The sequence below is a fragment of the Ailuropoda melanoleuca genome, chromosome 2, assembly GCF_002007445.2.
Source record: "Ailuropoda melanoleuca isolate Jingjing chromosome 2, ASM200744v2, whole genome shotgun sequence".
NCBI lineage: Eukaryota > Metazoa > Chordata > Mammalia > Carnivora > Ursidae > Ailuropoda > Ailuropoda melanoleuca.
In genome coordinates, this window is record NC_048219.1 from 142,462,670 (window position 1) to 142,487,516 (window position 24,847).

The following is a 24,847-nucleotide window of genomic DNA, read 5'->3' on the forward strand; positions in this document are numbered from 1 at the left end:
CATCCATTTGCTGTCTACAAGAGACTCATTTTGAACCCAAAGATGCATTCAGACTTAGAGTAAGGGGATGGAGTACCATCTTCCACGCAAATGGACCTCAAAAGAAAGCTGGAGTAGCAATTCTCATATCAGATAGACTGGATTTTAAACTAGAGGCCATAGAGAGAGATACAGAAGGGCACTATATTATTCTTAAAGGAAGTATTCAACAAGTGGATATGACAATTATTAATATATATGCCCCCAACAGGGGAGCAGCAAGATACACAAGCCAACTCTTAACCAAAATAAAGAGACATATAGATAAGAACACAGTAATAGTAGGGGACCTCAACACCCCACTATCAGAAATAGACAGAACACCCTGGCAAAAACTAAGCAAAGAATCAAAGGCTTTGAATGCCATACTCGACGAGTTGGACCTCATAGATATATATAGAACACTACACCCCAGAACCAAAGAATACTCATTCTATTCAAATGCCCATGGAACATTCTCAAGAATAGATCATGCTCTGGGACACAAAACAGGTCTCAGCCAATACCAAAAGATTGAAATTATCCCCTGCATATTCTCAGACCACAACGCTCTGAAATTGGAACTCAACCACAAGGAAAAACCTGGAAGAAACTCAAACACTTGGAGGCTAAGAACCATCCTGCTCAAGAATGACTCGATAAACCAGGAAATCAAAAAACAAATTAAACAATTTATGGAGACCAACGAGAATGAATACACAACGGTCCAAAACCTATGGGATACTGCAAAGGCAGTCCTAAGGGGGAAATACATAGCCATCCAAGCCTCACTCAAAAGAATAGAAAAATCTAAAATGCAGTTTCTATATTCTCACCTCAAGAAACTGGAACAGCAACAGAGGGACAGGCCTAACCCACTGACAAGGAAGGAGTTGACCAAGATTAGAGCAGAAATCAATGAATTAGAGACCAGAACCACAGTAGAGCAGATCAACAGGACTAGAAGCTGGTTCTTTGAGAGAATCCATAAAATTGATAGACCACTGGCAAAACTTGTCCAAAAACAAAGAGAAAGGACTGAGATTATTAAAATTATGACTGAAAAGGGAGAGGTCACGACCAGCACCATTGAAATTGCAAGGATTATTAGAAACTTTTATCAACAGCTATATGCCAAAAAACTAAACAATCTGGAAGAGATGGAGGCCTTCCTGGAAACCTATAAACTACCAAGACTGAAACAGGAAGAAATAGATTTCTTAAATAGGCCAATTAACTATGAAGAAATTGAGTCAGTGATAAACAACCTTCCAAATAATAAAACTCCAGGCCCAGACGGTTTTCCTGGGGAATTCTACCAAACATTCAAAGAAGAAATAATACCTATTCTCCTAAAGCTATTTCAAAAAATAGAAACAGAAGGAAAGCTACCAAACTCATTCTATGAGGCTAATATTACCTTGATCCCCAAACCAGGCAAAGACCCCCTCAAAAAGGAGAATTACAGACCGATTTCTCTAATGAATATGGATGCCAAAATCCTCAACAAGATCCTTGCTAATAGAATCCAACAGTACATTAAAAGGATTATCCATCATGACCAAGTGGGATTCATACCTGGGATGCAAGCATGGTTCAACACTCGCAAATCAATCAATGTGATACATCATATCAACAAGAAAAGACTCAAGAACCATATGATCCTCTCAATTGATGCAGAAAAAGCATTTGACAAAATACAGCATCCTTTCCTGATTAAAACCCTTCAGAGTGTAGGAATAGAGGGTACATTTCTCAATCTCATAAAAGCCATCTATGAAAAGCCTACTGCAAGCATTATTCTCAATGGGGAAAAGCTGGAAGCCTTTCCCTTAAGATCAGGAACACGACAAGGATGCCCACTCTCGCCACTATTATTCAACATAGTACTAGAAGTCCTTGCAACAGCAATCAGAAGACAAAAAGGGATCAAAGGTATCCAAATCGGCAAAGAAGAAGTCAAACTGTCTCTCTTTGCAGATGACATGATACTCTATATGGAAAACCCAAAGGAATCCACTCCCAAACTATTAGAAGTTATAGAACAATTCAGTAAGGTGGCAGGATACAAAATCAATGCCCAGAAATCAGTTGCATTTCTATACACGAATAACGAGACTGAAGAAAGAGAAATTAGGGAATCCATCCCATTTACAATAACACCAAAAACCATGCGTTACCTTGGAATTAACTTAACCAGAGACGTAAAGGACCTATATGCTAGAAACTATAGATCACTTTTGAAAGATATTGAGGAAGACATAAAAAGATGGAAAAATATTCCATGCTCATGGATTGGAAGAATTAACATAGTTAAAATGTCCATACTACCCAGAGCAATCTACACTTTCAATGCTATCCCGATCAAAATACCGAGGACATTTTTCAAAGAACTGGAACAAATAGTCCTTAAATTTGTATGGAACCAGAAAAGGCCCCGAATCTCCAAGGAACTGTTGAAAAGGAAAAACAAAGCTGGGGGCATCACAATGCCGGATTTCGAGCTGTACTACAAAGCTGTGATCACAAAGACAGCATGGTACTGGCACAAAAACAGACACATCGACCAATGGAACAGAATAGAGAACCCAGAAATGGACCCTCGGCTCTTTGGGCAACTAATCTTTGATAAAGCAGGAAAAAACATCCGGTGGAAAAAAGACAGTCTCTTCAATAAATGGTGCTGGGAAAATTGGACAGCTACATGCAAAAGAATGAAACTTGACCACTCTCTCACACCATACACAAAAATAAACTCCAAATGGATGAAAGACCTCAATGTGAGACAGGAATCCATCAAAATTCTAGAGGAGAACATAGGCAACAACTTCTATGACATCGGCCAGAGCAACCTTTTTCACGACACATCTCCAAAGGCAAGAGAAATAAAAGATAAAATGAACTTATGGGACTTTATCAGGATAAAGAGCTTCTGCACAGCCAAGGAAACAGTCAAAAAAACTAAGAGACAGCCCACGGAATGGGAGAATATATTTGCAAAGGACACCACAGATAAAGGACTGGTATCCAAGATCTACAAAGAACTTCTCAAACTCAATACACGAGAAACAAATAAACAAATCATAAAATGGGCAGAAGATATGAACAGACACTTTTCCAATGAAGACATACAAATGGCTAACAGACACATGAAAAAATGTTCAAAATCATTAGCCATCAGGGAAATTCAAATCAAAACCACACTGAGATACCACCTTACGCCAGTTAGAATGGCAAAGATAGACAAGGCAAGAAACAACAATTGTTGGAGAGGATGTGGAGAAAGGGGATCCCTCCTACATTGTTGGTGGGAATGCAAGTTGGTACAGCCACTCTGGAAAACAGTGTGGAGGTCCCTTAAAAAGTTAAAAATTGAACTACCCTATGACCCAGCCATTGCACTACTGGGTGTTTACCCCAAAGATACAGACGTAGTAAAGAGAAGGGCCATATGCACCCCAATGTTCATAGCTGCATTGTCCACAATAGCCAAATCATGGAAGGAGCCGAGATGCCCTTCAACAGATGACTGGATTAAGAAGCTGTGGTCCATATATACAATGGAATATTACTCAGCTATCAGAAAGAACGAATTCTCAACATTTGCTGCAACATGGACGGCACTGGAGGAGATAATGCTAAGTGAAATAAGTCAAGCAGAGAAAGACAATTATCATATGATTTCTCTCATCTATGGAACATAAGAACTAGGATGATCGGTAGGGGAAGAAAGGGATAAAGAAAAGGGGGGTAATCAGAAGGGGGAATGAAACATGAGAGACTATGGACTATGAGAAACAAACTGAAGACTTCAGAGGGGGGGGGGTGGGGGAATGGGATAGACTGGTGATGGGTAGTAAGGAGGGCACGTATTGCATGGTGCACTGGGTGTTATACGCAACTAATGAAGCATCAAACTTTACATCGGAATCTGGGGATGTACTGTATGGTGATTAACATAATATAATAAAATAAAAAAAAAAACAGCAACAGAAATAGAGATATATACAAAATAAACTTTGCTTTGTTCAAAGTAAAGGCGTAGTAAACACAAGTTAGAAACCAAGTTAGGAAAACCAGTTGGCCATGTAAATATGGAGATTAAAGGACAGTTGACCCTTGAACAACCCAGGGGAAATATCCACATATAACTTTTTACTCTCAAAAAAACTTAACTACTAATAGCTACTATTGACCAGAAGCCTTAACCAATAACATAACAGTTGATTAACATGTATGTATATATGTTATATTCTGTATTCTTACATATAAAAATAAAGTAAGCTAGGAAAAAGAGTTATTAAGAAAAATCATAAGGAAGAGAAACTATACAGTACTGCACTGTAAAAAAATGTGTGTATTAGTGGACCTACACAGTTCAAACCCATGCTGTTCAAGGGTCAATTGTACTATGAATTACTGTCAATTTTTTTTATTTGCTTAACCACAAAGAGGCCAAAATTATGTTATAGAAAAAAGGAAGATGGTTCCCACTCAATATTTTTATTTCCACAAAAACATTTAATCAATGTTCACTAGCAAAGAAAAAGGGAAATTTTGAGAAATTAATTCCCTCGCTGACTAAAATTTCAACAAATTTGAAGTTTGAGAGCTTTGTGATTGTTGTTCTCTTCCAGTCTCTGAGAAATTTCAGCAATGTCACATGACCACACAGTCTAGCAGTGACAAGAGTTAGAGTGGGGAGAAAAGGTAGCACAATAGCCGGGGCCTGTATAAGGCATCTTGGCAGGAGACCAATCTAGTAGTAGCCAGGGACCAAACCAGCAGTGTTCAAATCAGCCAACAAGACAGAGGGGTCAAGAGATTGGCGACATATAAAGGAATTAAACAAATAAGCACATTAATGGGACCACTGGAGAAATCTAAACGGAATCTATGAGTTAGATGGTAACACTGGATCAATGTTAATGTCCTGATTTTGGCGGTTTACTGTGGTAATGGATGAGAATGTCTGGGGGCGCCTGGGTGGCTCAGTCAGTTAAATGTCCAACTTTTGGTTTCGGCTCAGGTCATGATCCCAGGGTCCTAGGCTCCACATCCGGCTCCCCACTGAGGAGTTCCCTGCTTCTCCCTCTCTCTCTGCCCCTCCCCTGCTCATGTGCACGCTCACTCGCGCTCTCTCTCTCTCTCTCAAATAAATAAATAAAATCTTAAAAAAGAGAGCGAGAATGTCTGTATTTAGTAAATACAAATTTAAGAATTGGAAGTGCAATATGGCATCACGTCTGCAACTCATTCTCAAAGGTTCAAAGAAATTTGGGTGAAGGGCACACAAGCGTTCTGTGGGTAATTTTGCATCTTTTATATAAATTTGAAATCACTTAAAAATAAAAAGGCTTCAAAAAGAAAACAGAAGCCAGTTTGAGGAGTCAATTTCAGGACTATAATTTGAACCATGTCCAGTGACTGACATACTGTAACCAATTGAGTAACGCTTCCATGAATGAATACATGAATGAATAAATGAAGACAAGAAAGCTCTTCCTTACAGCAGGCGGCCAACAAATAGTAAGAAGAAATGAGGGAATTATAAAATCACCATGTGGCAATCATCACTATAATAATTAATTCATCAAAAAAATCAGTGGATGCTCAATCTAATGGATGAAAGTAGAGAAAGTAAATAAATTTGGTATATATTTTGTGGTTTGAACTCATAAGAATTGGCATGCCTGGGTGGCTCAGTCTGTTAAGCATCTGCCTTTGGCTCAGGTCAGGATCCCAGGGTCCTCAGATTGAGTCCCACATCGGGCTCCTTGCTCAGTGGGGATCCTCCTTTTCCCTCTGCCTGACACTCCCCCTGCTTGTGTGCTCTTTCTCTCTCTCTGACAAATAAATAAAATCTTTAAGGAAAAAAAAAAAAGAACTCATAGGAATTGTTGATAGATTGGATGTAGGGGTAAGGAAAGAGAGGAATCAAAGATAAATCTTAGACTTTGACTTAAGCAACTGGGGAAATAACAGTGCTATTTATTGAATTATGAAAGTCCTAAAGAACAAATTTGGCACAAGGCAGAGTGAAATGAAGAGGTCCATTTGGACATGTCAAGTCTGAGGCATCTATTTAGTCATCCAAGTGTCAATGTCAAGAAGGAAATTAGATATGTCTGTAGATCAGCAGACTTTGGGAATAGAGACAGAAACTTGGGATTTATCAGCACATTTCAAATAGTGAGAAACTAAAGGCAAAATAAATTCTCAATAATAGGGAAATAAAGTGTACATTCATATAATACGGTATTAAAGTTATATTAGAAATTATTTAAATCTGTATTTTTTAACCTAGAAAAATATTAGTAATACGCCAAGTAAAAATATATTCTATTTTTGCAAGAAAGGGAAAAGTATGGAAGGATATACCTCCAAAGTATTTATATCTGTGATATCAAGGTATAGGTGATTTTTACTCTTCTCTTTATACATTTCCATACTGTCTGAACTTCCTACAATGAACCTGTATTATTTTTTCTAATTAAAGATACAATACATGCTTGTTACAAAAACTTCAAACAATATAAAATACAAGAAAGTAAAAATCATAAATAATAACAATAATAAATAAAAGAAAGTAAAAATCACCTAAAAATTCCACTACCCAAAGATAACCATCAAGCAGTTTCATACATTTTCCTATGTATATACATGTACACATATAATTTTACATGAATGGAATCATATTATACAGGCTACTTATTCCCTCTACTTCATACTCCCCGAAAAAATAACTGCAATGTTAACAGCCAGATGTATGCTTTCCTCACCTTTCTCTATGGTCTCTACGTTATAATTGCCCATAATACATTAATTTTGGAGAAAAACCCCTTCTGTACGTTTTTTTTTTTTTTAAGTAAACTACACCACACATGGGGCTCAAACTCAAAACCTCAAGATCAGCAGACGCATCTTCTACCAACTGAGTCAGTCAGGCACCCTCTATATGATTTTAAATATATCATGTACATATTTTTACTCAGTCCATATAGGGCCAACAAATAAACAATGCATAAAGATTTTCTTACCTTGCTGGTTTGTGGTACTGGCAAAGAAAGTCAAACCTTTCATCTGGCACAGGTACTCTGCTCTCATTCGGATCAATAGTGCAGAATGGGAAGTTTTCTGCTGAAGCCTGACTATTAGTTAATACATTGAAGAAGGTAGATTTCCTAAAATAAAAACAATTTCAATCAATTCTTAGGTTAACACTGAAAAAAACTGAGAATCATTTTCGTTTCAATGCTCAAATAAGATCCATGATAATTATAAAACTACTCTGGGAAGGGAAGGTGGAGAATAACAGAAATGAATGAAATGTACTAACAGAAACAAGTGTTTTTACTAACAGAAAAGAATGAAATTTACAACAATGCAGCTCATGATTTCTAATCAGGTTATGTTCCTATCTCAGTCTATTTGAAACTTGAAAAGCACTTTCCCAAAGAATCTTTGTTATAATAACTAGTTTCACACACGATAAAAAGTATTTTATTCCTAAAGTACCTGGTAGTAGCAGTACCACTTCACCTATATCTAATATAATCTTCTCTAGCATAAATGTAGAGAGGTGTGCATCTAGCTAGGCCAATCACTTTCCAAACATTCTGAATTGGGAAATAGATGCCAATTATCTAATAGGAAATGGGAAGTTGGAGCTCAGACTCCCTACAAATTGTTAATAATATAGATTACTGTTAAATCTAGAGTTATGAACTGTGAATTATGAAAAATCAAAATGTGAATTTTTTCAAGGTATAATAAATTAAGAAAAAATCAATTAATAATAAATTGTGGAGGCGCCTGGGTGGCTCAGTTGGTTAAGCATCTGCCTTCAGCTCAGGTCATGATCCCAGGGTCCAGGGATCAAGCCCCAAGTCTGGCTCCCTGCTAAGCAAGGAGTCTGCTTCTCTCTCTCCTCCCTATTTGTGCTCTCTCTCGCTATCTCTGTCTCTCTCTCAAGTAAATAAATAAAATCTTCAAAATAATAATAGTAATAGTAATAATAAATTGTCACTAATGTTCCAATTACCTGATTCTTATCAAGTAATACATGCTCAGAGAATGCCAACTCATATTAACACTAGCTACATTTCTTTTCTTTTCTTTTTTTTTAAGTAGACTCCACACTAAGTGTGGAGCCCACTGCAGGCTTGAACTCACAACCCTGAGATCAAGACCTGGGCTGAGATCAAGAGTCGGACGCTTAACCAACTAAGCCACCCAGGCATGCCCAGCTAAATTTCTAAAATATGATCATTACAGTGTCAAAAATCATAGAGTAAAATACAAAACAAAATGGGACTTTTAAAGGTTTCTTGGTCTATTCTGTACCATTTTCCAATTCCATCACTGATATGACAGCAGAGAATTCACTATAGTGAATTTTCTTGTTCCAGATATAGGACTGTAGCACACATGAGGACTTAAGATGAAAATTACTGTTACATATTCTTCTTAAACTGGAGAACCTAAGGAAGTACCTAAGGATTGTGTGGCAATTAGAAGGCTGGTACTTGCTAACTCTAGCTAGACTTATGTAAAAATGTCTGCATATGGACCAAATATGGTAACAAAAGAAAATTCAGAAAAGTGCAATGGTTATGTCAGGATGGTGAGATTATGAATAATTATTATTCTCTCTTTTTCAAAGATTTTTTTATTTATTTGTCAGAGAGAGACAGAGAGAATGCACGCACAAGCAGGGCAAGCAGCAGAGGGAGGGGGAGACGAAAGCTCCCTGCTGAGCAAGGAGCCAGATGCGGGGATGCCGGATGGGATGCAGGACTCGATGTGGGATGGGGTACTTGATCCCAGGCCCCTGGGATCATGACCCAAGCTGAAGGCAGCTGCTTAACTGACTGAGCCACACAGGTGTCCCTCTCTCTTTTTCAGACAACTTTTAAGATAAAAATGTCTATTAAGATGTAAACTAAGCCTATAGGAAGAAATTTATACTACTATCATTAGCTCAACTGATTGAACTTTTAACCAAAGAAATAACCCCTTTAAAAAAAAAACAACAACTACAACAACAAAACAACTCTGAGACCCTTATAAGAGAGTTATGAACAAAAAGCAACAATCAAGGCTTATTGAAATACTACTGGTGAGAAGTATATTTCAGCAACAAGACATGTTTAACTTGTACCTGCCTATAGGTCTTTAAATATTATTCTTTTTTTTTTTTTTTAAAGATTTTCTTTATTTATTTGACAGAGATAGAGACAGCCAGTGAGAGAGGGAACACAAGCAGGGGGAGTGGGAGAGGAAGAAGCAGGCTCATAGTGGAGGAGCCTGATGTGGGGCTCGATCCCATAACGCCGGGATCACGCCCTGAGCCGAAGGCAGACGCTTAACCGCTGTGCCACCCAGGCGCCCCTAAATATTATTCTTATATCACATTCAGACTAAACATTTTTGAATAAAGAAGAAATGTTTGCTAAAATAGCCACATAAATCATTACTGGTTATTCAGAGCACCAGTGGCCAAATCAGTAGCCTTTAAATGGCTGCCTGTAACAGATCAGCGAAGAACATAAAGACATGAATTACCAAGCGTCTTTCCAGACCTGCTGTAAGGACCAGTAGTTTGAAAATATCTCACGTGTTGATGTAAAGCCATGTTTTGAACCAACAGGCTAGATTCAGACTCAGCTAACAACCCACTAAGTAATATTCACTGTTGTAGAGTTTATACTGGCAATCTCTGAGAGTCTGGTAACAATCCCAGAACTCTAGGAATGATAATTAAAAAGAAATCACTACTTTTTTTTTTAAGGTTTTATTTTAAAATAATGGCTACACCCAATGTGGGGCTCAAACTCACAACACTGAGATCAAGAGTCACATGTTCGGTACTGGCACAAAAACAGACACATAGACCAATGGAACAGAATAGAGATTCCAAAAACGGACCCTCGACTCTATGGTCAACTAATCTTTGACAAAGCAGGAAAAAACATCCAGTGGAAAAACATCCAGTGGAAAAAAGACAGTCTCTTCAATAAATGGTGCTGGGAAAATTGGACAGCTATATGCAGAAGAATGAAACTTGACCACTCTCTCACACCATACACAAAGATAAACTCCAAATGGATGAAAGACCTCGTTGTGAGACAGGAATCCATCAAAATCCTAGAGGAGAAAATAGGCTGCAACCTCTTTGACGTCGGCCACAGCAACTTTTTTCATGACACATCTCCAAAGGCAAGAGAAACAAAAGAAAAAAATGAACCTGTGGGACTTCATCAAGATAAAAAGCTTCTGCACAGCCAAGGAAACAGTCAAAAAAACTAAGAGGCAGCCCACGGAATGGGAGAAGATATTTGCAAATGACACTACAGATAAAAGANCCTACATTGTTGGTGGGCTGCAAGTTGGTACAGCCACTTTGGAAAACAATGTGGAGGTCCCGTAGAAAGTTAAAAATAGAGCTACCCTATGATCAAGAAATTGCAATACTGGGTATATCCCAAAGATACAGACGTAGTGAAAAGAAGGGCCATATGCACCCCAATGTTCGTAGCAGCATTGTCCACAATAACTAAATTGTGGAAGGAGCCGAGNCCGAGATGCCCTTCAACAGATGAATGGATAAAGAAGATGTGGTCCATATATACAATGGAATATTACTCAGCCATCAGAAAGAACGATTACCCAACATTTGCAGCAACATGGACGGGACTGGAGGAGATTATGCTAAGTGAAATAAGTCAAGCACAGAAAGACAATTATCATATGGTTTCACTCACTTGTGGAACATAAGGAATAGCAGGGAGATCTGTAGGAGAAAGAAGGGAAGAATAAGGGGGGGGCGGTAAGCAGAAGGGGGAATGAACCACGAGACACTATGGACTCTGGGAAGCTGAGGGTTTCAGAGGGGAGAGGGGTGGGGGATTGGGATAGGCCGGTGATGGGTATTAAGGAGGGCACGTATTGCATGGAGCACTGGGTGTTATACGCAAACAATGAATCATGGAACACTACATCAAAAACTAATGATGTACTGTGTGGTGACTAACATAATAATAAAAAATTAAAAAAAAAAAAAAAAGAGTCGCATGCTCTTCCGACTAGGCCAGTCAAGTGCCCCGAAATCACTACTTTCTATACAGCTAGCTTTTAATTTCAATCCTGTTAAGATAAATGTCACAGTACCTAATTTAAAATAATCTGCATATTTACAAAGTTCTTCTGTGTATTTATAAAGTTCTAGTCCACCTACTTCCAAAAAGATTCTGAAGCTCAATACAATTTTTAAAATTAACACATATAATAAGGCAGATAGGGACACCTGGATGGCTCAGTGAGTTAAGCATCTGCCTTCAGCTTATCCCAGGATCCTGGGATCGAGTCCTGCACTGGGCTTCTTGTTCAGTGGGGAGCCTCCCTCTCCCTCTGCCTCTGCCCCTCGCTCGCTCTCTCTCTCTCTGACAAATAAATAAATAAAATCTTTAAAAAAAAAAAAAAGGCCCTCTGCCCCTCGCTCGCTCTCTCTCTCTCTGACAAATAAATAAATAAAATCTTTAAAAAAAAATAAGGCAGATAATTTTTTAAAGAGAACTCACATTCAGATTATGATCTTTAAATACCGTGTCCATTAAAAATAACCAGGAATGGGTGCTTGGGTGGCTCAGTCAGTTAAGCATCTGCCTTGGGCTCAGGTCATGATCTCAGAGTTCTGGGATCAAGTCCCACATCAGGCTCCTGCTCAGCAGGGAGCCTGCTTCTCCCTCTTCCTCTCCCTGCCTCCCGCTCATGCTCTCTCTCATTATCGCTTTCTGTCTCTCTCATAAATGAATAAAAAACAAATAACCAGGACTTCTTGGAGAAATGGCTAGTTCCAGGTCTGGGACCAGAAATATACAAGCTAAGTCTCAATTTTTCCCACAGAAAAGAGGGAGTTATTATAGACCATAAAGTCTTATCAAAAGGACTCTGAAGCCAACCTGAATAGCCAAAAAATAGATCAATCTGAGCATCAATAAGAACAGCTATGATAACTGTAACAAATCAAATAACTTTATTTCTATGAGTTGTCAATAATCCTCAATAAAACAAAACCAAAAGAAGCCCTCTCTGGCCACCTTTTAAGGATGCTAGGGTGACTGATTCTTTTAAAGATTAAGTAAAGCACTTATTTCCTATATGAACTGTACTTTTAGAGTAACAAAGAATTGATTAAGAGGAGATTATCTTGGGGCGCCTGGGTGGCACAGCGGTTGGGCGTCTGCCTTCGGCTCAGGGCGTGATCCTAGCATTATGGGATCGAGCCCCGCATCAGGCTCCTCCACTATAAGCCTGCTTCTTCCTCTCCCACTCCCCCTGCTTGTGTTCCCTCTCTCGTTGGCTGTCTCTATCTCTGTCAAAAAAAAAAAAAAAAAAAATCTTAAAAAAAAAAAAGAGGAGATTATCTTATGGACATATTCCAGCCAATAAATGAGGAAAGAATAAGAAACTTAAATACTACCATTTTGCTATCCCTAAAAAATGAATGGATCTGAGTAATGATCACCAATGACAGTTAATACTGCAAAAAGAAAAAGAAAAAGAAAAACATAAAAAACATAGTGCCTCCTAACAGAAGAAAAGAAGTATATACAACATCTTTCAAGTATTAAGATAAAAATTATTTGATCAAAAATTATCTGCTACTAATCTAAACAAGCCTTTGGATATTACTGCCACTTTATAGGAAATACAGAGGAAAGAAGACAATATTAAATGACACCACAGAGAAGCAATCAACAAAATTCAGACTTTGGAAAATTCTATAAGACGAACAACCAGATTTCTTCAACAAGTCAATTGGGAGAGGGCAGAAATTCTGTTTCTGGGTGAGATGCACACTTGCAGCAGACTAGACCTCTTACCCAGAACTAGAAAAGCCATGTAAATGCAGAATACAGAAAACATCTGTTTGAAGGACTTCTAGAAATCTGGAAACGGAAAAAAGTCTCAAAGAAGTGATCTGACCACTTTCACCCTGGGAACATTTGCCCAAACAGATAAACTTTGAGGCCGTTGTCTCCATGCTCAGTACTGAGTGAAATAAGCCAATCACAAAAGGACAAATACTGTATGATTCCACTTATATGAGATATTGACAGGAGTCAAAATCATGTAAACAGAAAGGAGAATGGTGTTTGACAGGGGCTAGGGAGAGAGAGAAATGGGAAATTGTTCAATGGGTAGAGAGTTCCAGATCTGCAGGATGAAAAAGTTTGAGAGATGTGTTACCTAACAATGTTAATACAGTTAATACTACTGAATTGTACACTTAAGAATGTTTAAAGGGTAACTTTTATATTGTGTTTCTTACCATAATTTTTTAAAAGTTCATAGCATGAAAAAACATCAAATTTTAATTGAGAGACACTATATAAAATACCTACATCCATACATTTCAAAAATAAATAAAATTTTCCATGACCTTTAAAAGATTTGTACTAGAAAAAAAAGACATTAGTGGGGAAACCTGGTGAAAGCCAAATAAAGTCTACAGTTAATAGTAAATACATAAATGAGCAAAAAACAAATCTATCTGAAATTATGCGGTAACACAACAATAGAGATCAGAATTCTGAATAAAGAAAAAACACTGAAAATTAAAAGATTTAAGAAAAAGCCATCTATCAAATACTTTTAAGGGACACAATTACTGCTGAAATAATAACAGGAAAGACTGAAAAGGAGAGCAGACCTGTCATCCAAAAGATTATTCAAAACACGTTAAAAAGAGAAAGTAAATAATTCCCAAATCACAAATTTCCATGAAAGAGCAGGCAAACTGGAATGCTGACAAGCATACAATAAAAATGAAGTTCATTTAAAATAGTACTGGGGAGTTTTGCTTTCCCTTCTACTACGGGACTGCCCTCCTGCCATAAAGAGCTATAAAACTAGACAAAACATATGAAATAACAGCTTCCAGACAGAGGACAGTATGTAGCACAGCCCTGTGTTCCCTACGAGAACAACAAATGAACTAAGCTCTACAAATGCCCCAGCTGACTGCCTAAAAGTGATTTCAAAGCCATAGCACAGGGAGGGAGAACCAACAGAACCCGGCAGTCATGCCAAGTTACAGAGATGGAGATGAGAGTTTGAGGAGGCCAAACCAGGTAGAATTTACAGGGCAGTGTAATGGAAAGGAAGAAGCTGGACAGAGGGAGGGCTCTGGAGATCAGCAAAAGGTATCCTCAAGACTACAGCTAAGTCATGATTTGTACATGAGTAAATTCAGTCTCTAAAAGGCCAGGGGGAAAAAAACACTCAAAAGCAACAGAGTGAACAATTCTTAGGCTCACACAGAGCTTGGAATAGTTCACAACCCTACCAGTCAGAGAAGAGAGATAATACAATATAAGGGAACTTGGGTACAGTCCTCAAAAGAGTCAAACCTTACAGGAGGGCTAAAGTAACATCAGAGCCAAAACTATTATGAATTCATCATAAGAAAACAGAATAGGAAACCTCAAAATAATCAAAATGATACACAAATAACTAAATGCCAGAATGAAATCCAACACTTTTTAAAGGAATACAATAAATTACAGCACTCAACATAAAATCCAATGTCCAGAATCCCATAAAAACTACAAGGCATGCAAAGAAGCACGTAAATATAGGCCAAAATCAGTATAAAAGCCAATAAATACAAACAAATCAGGTAATGATAGAGATAACAGAATTAGCAGATAAGACCCTAAAGTAAATGTTATAAATCTTTTTAGAATTTTCTGAAGGGCATAAAAGGAAATATGAAGACAATGAGGAGTGAAATGAAAGATATGAAAACTATGCAGACAGAACTACTGTAAGAAAAATACAACATTTGAAATAAAATGAAATTGAAAAACACACTGAATATGATTAGCTGCAGATTAGACACTGCAGAAAAAAAGATCAATGAACGTGAAGACAGAGCAACAGAAACTATCAAATGAAGCATAGTGGGGGAAAAAAAGAAAAGACTGGAGGAAAAAAAACCCAGAGCCTCAGTGGAATACTATCTAGATAACTAACAAACTTAAAATAAGAGTCCCAAAAGGAGAGGAAGGGGGAGGTGGGACGGGAGCATTTGAAGAAATAATGGCCAAATAGTTTACAAATTTAATGAATATCATAAACTCACAAACCTAAAATCTCAACAAACACCAAGCAAAAGAGGCATAAGAAAAACCATGCCAAAGCACACGATAATCAAATTGCTAAATACCCAGTAGTAGAGAAAATTTTAAAAGCAACTAAAGGAAAAAACAAGACATTATGCACAGAAAAACCAAGATTAAGAATGACAATAGTTTTCTCATTGGAAAGCTAGAAGAAAATGGAAGATAACTTCAAAATGCTAAAAGGAAAACTGTCCATGGAATTCTCCCTAGTGAAAAAAATTTTTCAATGAATGTATAATAACCACATAAAAAGATACTCAACATTAGTAGGCATCAAGGAAAGGCAATTCAAAACCACAATGAGATATACTTCACACCTTGGCTATAATAAAAAAGATAGTAACAAGTATTGGTGGGAATGTGGAGCAACTGGAACTCACATATATTGCTGGTGGGAATATAAAATGGTATGGTCACTTTGGAAAACAGTTATGCAGTTCCTCAAATAGTTAAACATAGGGTCACCATACAAGCCAGAAATTTCACTCCTAAGTATACTAGAGAGATGAAAACCTATGTATACACAAAATTCTGTGTATTTCAAGGCTAGAGCAGAGAAAGTACAAATAGCCTGGAACATACTGTGGTACAAAAGAGCAGAAAGTACGTACTCATAATATAGAGAACATACCAAAAGGAATATGAGTAAATAGGAAGGCTCCTGATGGCCAAATATGGGCAATCTGAACAACAAAATAAGTAATATTAGTAAGAGATTATAACCAACAGAATAAACTAAGAATCCAATCTTGATATAAACAAATTCTAATCAAATACATGAAAAATGGGGAACTTTCTTTTTTTTTTCCTTTTTTTTTTTAAAGATTTTATTTATTTAACAGGGAGAGCACAAGCAGAGGGAGCAGCAAAGGGAGAGGGAGAAGCAGACTCCCCACTGAGCAGGGAAGTGAGGCTCGATCCCAGGACCCAGGATCATGACTTGAGCTGAAGTCAGATACCCAACTGACTGAGCCACCCAGGCACCCTTCGGAGCTCTTCTTTACAACAGAATTCTAGCCAACAGAATTTCTATTATTCCGTCTATAAATTGTTCCTACTATAAATGTAAAAGGAACAATGGAAACTTTAAAATCACCTTTTGGTAAACACCATAATAACTATTTCAAGCAAAAATCATTAATACATGCCAAAATTAGGGGCAAACATACAAGAAAATACTACTTACAGAACTTCAAAGTACCTCCCACAAGATATTTGTTAATTGCAATGGGAAATATAGTAACCCTTTCAGGAAGAAATTTGTCAGACACCTCCTCAGACAACTGCTCAAAGATAATATCACTAGTAATGGGACGAATCAACATCACGTGCTTCCTGATATGACGTACTAAGAAGTACACGTCACTTCTATACCCTAAAATGCATAACCTGAATTTATCAGAAGAAAACATTAGACAAACCCATCTCATTTAGTGAGAGCACCCAGAAGAGCTATCCCATCACAGAGTAAAATCTGGAATATCAAAATACAGTTTCTCAAACAAAGGCAATTACAACGGAACAAAATCAACCTTTTCAAGAAACAGTGCTAGAACTGAACATCCACATGCAAAAAACAAAAACAGAAAAAAATCTAGATACAAACCTTACACCCTTCACAAAAATTAAGTGAAAATGGATCACAGACTTAAACATAAAAGGCTAAACTACATAACTTCTAAAAGATAGAAGAAAATCTAGATGACTTCGGGTATGGTGATGACTTTGCAGATACAATACCAAAGGTATGAGCGATTAATAGAAAAACTGGACTTGACTGAAATTAAAAACTTCTTTTAAAAGATTTTATTCATGGGGCACCTGGGTGGCACAGCGGTCGAGCGTCTGCCTTTGGCTCAGGGCGTGATCCTGGCGTTATGGGATCGAGCCCCACATCAGGCTCCTCTGCTATGAGCCTGCTTCTTCCTCTCCCACTCCCCCTGCTGTGTTCCCTCTCTCGCTGGCTGTCTCTGTCTCTGTCAAATAAATAAATAAAATCTTTAAAAAAAAAAAAAGATTTTATTCATTTATTTGAGAGAGAGAACGAGCATGAGTAAGAGGAGGGGCAGAGGGAGAGAGACAAGCAGACTACCCGCTCAGCACGGAGCCAGACGCAGGGCTGGATTCCAGTACCCAACATCATGACCAAGCCGAAGGCAGATGCTTAACCGACTGAGCCAATCAGGTGCCCCTGAAATTAAAAACTTCTGCTCTGTGAAAGACAATGTCAAGAAAATGAGAAGACAAGCCACAGACTGGGAGGAAATATTTGCAAAAGACACATCTGATAAAGAACCATTATCTAAAATATTCAAAGAACTCTTAAAACTCCACAATAAGAAAGCAAACAGGGATGCCTGGGTGGCTCAGTCAGTTAAGCGTCTGCTTTCAGCTCAGGTCATGATCGCAGGGTCTGGGGATTGAGCCCCATATGGGGATCCCTCTTCTGCGAGGAGTCTGCTTCTCCCTCTTACCCCTGCCCTCTCACCATCTCTCTCTCAAATAAATAAATAAAATCTTAAAAAAACAAAACAGGGGTGCCTGGGTGGCTCAGTCACTAGGCATCTGCCTTCGGCTCAGGGCATGACCCTGGAGTTCTGGGATCGAGCCCCATGTTGGGCTCTTCCGCTGGGAGCCTGCTTCTTCCTCTCCCACTCTCCCTGCTTGTGTTCCCTCTCTCGCTGGCTGTCTCTCTCTCTGTCAAATAAGTAAGTAAAAATCTTAAAAAAAAAAAAAAAAAAAAAAAAAACCTGGTTTTTAAAAACGGACCAAACATTTTAATAAATACCTCACCAAGAAGATACAGATGGCAAATATGAAAGATGCTTCACATTATACGTCATCAGGGAAATGCAAATTAAAATAATAATGGGATACCACTACACACCTATTAGAATGGCCAAAATCCATAATACTGACACCACCAAATGGTGGTGACGATGTGGAGCAACAGAAACTCTCATTCACCACTGGTGAAAATGCAAAATGATACAACCACTTCAGAAGTTTCTTATAAAACTAAACATACTCTTACCATATAATTCAGCAACTGTGCTCCTTGGTATTTACCCAAAGGAGCTGAAAACTTATGTCCACACAAAAACCTGCACATGGATGTTTGTAGCAGTTTTATTCATAACTGCCAAAACTTGGAAGCAATCAAAATATCCTTCAGTTGGTGAATGGATAAACTATAGCATATTCAGAAATGGAATATTATTCAGCACTAAAAAGAAATAAGCTATTTAAGCCATGAAAAAACATGGGGTAATTTCAATGCATATAACTAAGGGAAAGAAGCCAATCTGAAAAGGCTACATTACTGTAAGATTCCAACTATATGACATGCTGGAAAAGGCAAAATTATGGAGATAGTGGAAAGATTAATGGTTGGGGAAGGGTGGGTCAATAGGCAAAGCACAGAGCATTTTTAGGGCAGTGTGAAATTACTCTGTATCATACTATAATGGGAGATACATGTCAATATGCATTTGTCTAAACCCATGGAAGGTACAATGACAAGATTGTACTCTATGGACTTTGGCTGATAATGATGTGTCAATGCAAGTTCAACTGCAACAAATGTAACACTCCGGTGGGAGAACGTTGATAATGGGGGAAGGCTGTCCATGTGTGAGGGCAGGGCATATAAAAGAAATCTCTCTGGTGGGGGGATGGGGTAACTGGATGATGGGCATTAAGGAAGGCATGTGATGTGATGAGGACTGGGTGTTATATGCAACTAATGAATTATTGAATGCTACATCTGAAACTCATGATGTACTATACGTTGGCTAATTGAATTTAAATTAAAAAAAAGAAATTAAAAAAAATCTCTCTGCCTTCCCCTTAATTCTGTGAATCTAAAACTATAATAAAAAAAAAAATCTTAAAAAAAAAAAAAGGTAGTTTCTGGGGTACCTGGATGGCTCAGTCAGTTAAGCATCTTACTCTTGATTTCCAGTTAGGTCATGATTTTGGGGTCCTGGGATCAAGTCCCGAGATGGGCTCCACACTCAACAGGGAGTTTGCTCTGATTCTCTTTCTCCCTCTCCCTCTGCCCCTACTCATTTCCTTGCACTCTCTCTCTCTCTCCCTCAATCTCTAAAATAAATAAATAAATCTTTAAAAAAAAAAAAAAAAGGAAGTTTCTTCCAAAAGCCGCCAAGCTTCACAGCCACAATAATACACTGATCCAAGAGGAGCTAATTTATAAGGGGTCCCTGAGGTTTAAAAAAAAAAAAAAGTAGGGGTGCCTGGGTGGCTCAGTTAAGTGGCTGCCTTCAGCTCAGGTCATGAACTCAGGGCCTTGGGAACAAGCCTCGCAGTGGGCTCTCTGCTCAGTCAACGGCAAATCTGCTTCTCCTCTTCCCTCTGTGATCTCTCTAGCTTTCTCTCTCTCAAATAAATACATAAAATCTTAAAAAAAAAAAAAAAAAAAAAGCAAAACAAATCTAGAAACCAAATCTTCATATTCTTGCATAATCATGGGTTTCGTATTGTTTCTACTACATTGAAAGCAGCCATTAAAACATGTGTCCTTATCATTAAGCCTATACACTACATCAAGGAGGAAAAAACTATCCCATTCATAAATAATTCCTGAGCGCCTAATAAATTCTAAGTGTAAGGGGCACCTGGGTTAAGCATCTGACTCTTGATTTTGGCTCAGGTCATGATCTCAAGGTCCTGGAATCAAGCCCTGCATCGGGCTCTGCACTCAGCAGACAGTCTGTTTGAGGATTCTCTCTCCCTCTGCCTGTCTTCCCGCTGGCATTCTTTCTCTCTCTCAAATAAATAAATAAATCTTTTTTAAAAATTCTAAGTGCTAGAAATATAACAATAAAGAAAAACAATACAATCCTTGCCTTCAAGAAATTTAAATTCTAATTGGTGGGGGGGGGTTAAAAGACTGATTAAATTAAATACATATAAAGCACTCAGAATAGTAACTGTCATATAGTAAGTGTTTGATAAATATCAGCTATTATTAGCCATAAACATTACCTTTACATTTTTCAGTAATCAGGCCTAATATATGTTAAAAAGAAAATCTTATTTGTCCAGTTCTCTACAAAACAAGACATTCTTTAGATGGTTTCTGTACCAAATGTCCTTATTTTTGATCAGCAGGCCATCTTTTAAAGAACCACCCCCATACCCAATCTATCTCTTGTAGACCTATCCAGAGGTAGACATGTCCATCATACAGTAATGTGAATCACTGGAGAGGCAGCAGGAGACGAGAAACACTCAGTTCATACGGCTGAGCTCCGTAAGGACCCATCTCTATCACCCTTACCGGCATTCCTGTCCTTTCTGAGGTCTGCTGTTCAGGTTGTCCTTCAATTCTATCCTTCTAATAATTCTCTTTTTCCTGTTTAAAACAGCCAGAACTTGTGTATCTTACCAAGAACCCTATCTGATACAGTTATGTAATGTAAGATCACTCTACAAAAAGGAGTATTCACAAACAATTGCCAAAAATCAAACTGAACATTACTAAAATGAGAAAATTTTACTATTTGTAAAGTATACCTCAATAACACTGGAAGGGGGGATGATAGTAGGATGGGTATTTAATTTAAAAGCATAAAGAGCACATTTATACTGGATAATATATTTTCAGGTTATTTTCATATATATTAATTACATTATGTTCTATGGCTAAAATGTTCATATAAGAAACACTTCTTAAATTGTCTCAGTTTAAAGTAGTCCCATTAAGGGGCGCCTGGGTGGCACAGCGGTTAGGCGTCTGCCTTCGGCTCAGGGTGTGATCCCGGCGTTATGGGATCGAGCCCCACATCAGGCTCCTGTGCTATGAGCCTGCTTCTTCCTCTCCCACTCCCCCTGCTTGTGTTCCCTCTCTCGCTGGCTGTCTCTATCTCTGTCAAATAAATAAATAAAATCTTAAAAAAAAAAATAAAATAAAATAAAATAAAGTAGTCCCATTTAAAGTCAGGCTGCATTGACTGCAGTGATTTTAAAAATAAGAGATGTTAATATCTACAAACTATCTTACTAGTGAAATAAAGCTCACACCATAATGATCATATCTTGCTTTCAATTTTATTGACAACACCCTACAGTACTTTGCTTAATTATTTGTTTTGCTTACATTTCCACTCTCTATTTAGTCTTACTTTGCAAGCAGCCTATATCACAGCAGGAAACCCCTTCAAAATGCAAACCTCTCCAGCTCTAGGAAAGACTGAAATTAGGACAGCACACTTGCTCATGTTTTACATCACAAGAATTTAAGAACTGCCATACTTGGCCATCCTATGCCTCATTCACCAAAAAATCTCTAGGACAGGGACTCCAAGAAACACATGAAAAAACATGGTTATCCTACTTGCCACCAATTGAAAAGCCTAAAGCACATGACAAAATGTATTCCTTCACCTTAATAAATCCATATTGGATCTGTTACCATTAGTACACCCTAATCACTTTTGAGACATTTTATATTTTAAGGTCAGTAAAAGGTATTAAAATAGAAGGACAAATAATGAAAAAGGCAGACTAAACATTCAAATTGCACATGCATGGGTTATATACTAAACTCTACATGTATTTCCTACCACTGCCTTATTTGCAAATAAATGATTCATTTTAATTTTAAACATTACAAAACTCAAAGTTTTGCTCTGGTAACTTTCAGATTTAGCCACTTTATAATATATACCCTTTTATCTAGCAACTTCCAATATTAAACTCAAAACTGTTACTTCCTTCTCCAGTAAAAATTAAGCCATCTGATCCCTGATCTCCCAAGAATCTAATCAACTTTGTACTGGGGCTTTTAGAACTAATTCCTAAAGTATCTACTACAGCCAGCCTAGGTAGGTACCCTACATAGCCAGCGAGCATAAAAATCAAATTTAAACTACTTCGATTCCACTTAAATTCTATACTGAGTGTCTCCCAATAGTGTCTTAAGCAAACAGAGCTGATCTGGTTCAACTTAATGTTTCAATTCAAATTGCTTCTTCCTCTAGTTTAGCAAAACAAAAAGAAGTAATTCAAGTTTCAACACAGTATCTGCGTAGAAAACCAAAAATAAAATACACTCAAATGACAACCTTGTTTTGCAACATTAATATTCCAGCTTCCTACCTTCTTTTCTTCAATTTAAGTTGTAATTACCACATGAGTTCCTTTTCCTACAAGACCCAAAATATTTACAAGATGAAAAAGAGAAAAGCCCAACATTCACCTACCCAACATTTGGCAATCCAACAATACCAATTTTCAAGGAGGTTCCAAATCTTCCAATGATTGGGGGTGGTTTAATTGCATCACCTCCCTTTTTGGGGGGCATCTGAAATGTCAAAACATACATATAAACAAAATAAAACATACATTTAACCAAAAGCACATTTCATCACACAAAATATATTACTGAGTAACAAATTAAGAATAAAACACACTGTATATACCAATCCAAAACCAACACGGAGCTAAATCCACTTTTCAAACAAAGATGTGCAAAGTTCTATGAATAGCTCTGATTCTGATAGCTGTCAAGGCAGTCACTCCTAAGAAGTCCTGGAAAGATTAATCTAAAAATATGTGGCACCATAAATCAAAAATAAACTTAAAATTTAGCTGCCAATCTTCCATCCATACTGTTCACAAAACTCTTTCTTAATCTGATACATGGTTACAAGAACGAAGGCATTCAGAAACAGGAGCACAGATAGGAGGGTCAAAGAGTATCCATTCCAGTACTATCAGCAACCAACTCACCTCCCCCCAGACCATTCCTCTTAGCTGGAACCCGTTATTTCCCGTTTTCCCCACAAGCACCATTTTCACACGGATGAACACACACGAGTATCAGGGTCTCTCCGACCAAGTCTCCTCCACCTTTGGCACTGTAGGTACGACTCAATGGTGCTCATAAGCAACCTCCAGAATCTACCTCCAGTTATTTCTGGTCGTAAATGAATCCACTAACTCTTTTTATTGCCAAATTGAAACTTCCCAGTCCCTGCTAATCTGGCTCCAAGTCCCTCCGTGCAGCATTAATCCCACTTCACTACTGCAAGCTGAACTCACGGGGACTGCTAACCTCATGTTTTATAAACTGGGAACTAAAACTGTCCCTGTCTTCTAGCGCCTGCTGAACCTCCAGCAGCCAGCTGAGGCCCCGCTCATAAAGTGATATTCCAGCTTCTTGATCCCTGACCCCTATGGCCAGGGATCTCCCTTCTCGGGGTCTTAACTCACACCTGTTCCCAGCCAAAGCCCAGGCCTCCGAAGCATGTGTGAGCCTCTCCTGTCCTCTGGCCTCCCACCGACGGGTGCCCGGCAGCCCTGCCAAAGCGGGCATCCACCCAACATCTCCACCCGTGGACTGGGCCACTGGTCGTCCCGGCCTCTGCAGAAGACTTCCCCCAGAGAGTGCCGGGGTGAGGCGTGGGCCGCTCTCAGGACGCGCGGCCTAGTCCAAGAGCGCCTCATTCATCCACACACCCCACGCCGCCCGCTGCCCTCGCCCATCCCGGCCACCTGGCCCTGGCCTCACACTGGCCTCAGGGCCACGGGCTGGGGCGCCGAAGACGAGGCGGGGAGCGCGCCCGTGGGCTCCCGAAGGGACTCACCGTGCTCGGGGCGGGCGATGACACGGGGTCCCAGCGGCAGCGGGAGACGGGTCCTGCCGGCAACGGGAGGCGGGGAAGAAGGAGGAGAAAGCACAGGCCCGGCCCCTCCGCCGAGCAGCACGCACGACGGCGGCGGCGACGGCGGTGGTGGCGGCGGCGGAACGGGCGGGCCGGGCGCCGGGCGGCACCTGCGCGCAGACCGCGCGCCCCGCCCCGCCCCTCGCTCCCGCCCGCCCCGCCCATTGGTCCGACCGGCCAGGAGGCGGGAGCAGGGTGGGAGGAGTCAGGCGGCACCGGAGCGCACGGGAGGGGGAGTCTGAGCCTGAGCCTGAGCCAGTCTGAGTGCTTTCCCAACTCACACACACAGCTGCCCCTTACCCCCTGCGCTAGCCCCGGGAGCGCGCGTCTTCCGCCCCGTCAGCACGTGGTGCTTCTCCGCACCGGGTCTCCGCTTCCCTCCCGGAGCGCAGCCAGCGTTGCTGCACGCGCTCTCTCGTGGGCCCGCAGCCCCACAGATCACCCGCGGGATCTCAAAGTACCCTCCGCCTGACCGCCGTCCCGAGACGGGTAGCCTCAGGTCTGGCGAACAGCCGCGGCAATCCTGCGGACCTCCTGGCTGGTAACCCAGTCCTCGGGGACAAGGACACCGGCCCGCCATCCTTTTCCTGTAACTTTCTTCAGCCAATCCAAATGCTGTTAAATAAACTTTCTTAAAGGAAAAAAATATGGGGGGGCGGGGCAAGGGAAGCTTACGTTCTAACGATTCCTTCATCACCTTATGGTTCAAGGGTTTTACAGGCACTGGATCTCATAATACGTTTAATAGAGCCAGCTTCCCCTCCCCCACCTCCTTTTCCTCTGGATGGTTATGAGCAAGGGCCTTTGGAATTTGGGAAACATATGTTCCCATCTGGATTCCACTTTTGTGACCCTGGACAAAGTACCTCTCTAGGCTTCAATTTCCTCTTGGATAAAAATGAGACTATTGAGACTTACCTTAGGAGGTTATTGTGAGGATAAAATGAG

The 24,847-nt window shown here is 39.4% G+C and overlaps 1 protein-coding gene across 1 annotated transcript in view; it reads right to left on the reverse strand.

Moving 5' to 3' along the window:
• Positions 1-24,003, reverse strand: part of OLA1 (Obg like ATPase 1) — a 178,654-nt gene extending 154,651 nt beyond the window's left edge. The window contains exons 1-3 of the mRNA XM_034654754.1: positions 23,822-24,003; positions 22,436-22,536; positions 7,059-7,202 (exon numbers count right to left, since the gene is read on the reverse strand). Coding sequence (XP_034510645.1) covers positions 7,059-7,202; positions 22,436-22,536 — 245 coding nt within the window. The 5' untranslated portion in view covers positions 23,822-24,003. The remainder of the gene's footprint in view (positions 1-7,058; positions 7,203-22,435; positions 22,537-23,821) is intronic.
• Positions 24,004-24,847: the final 844 nt, after the last annotated feature.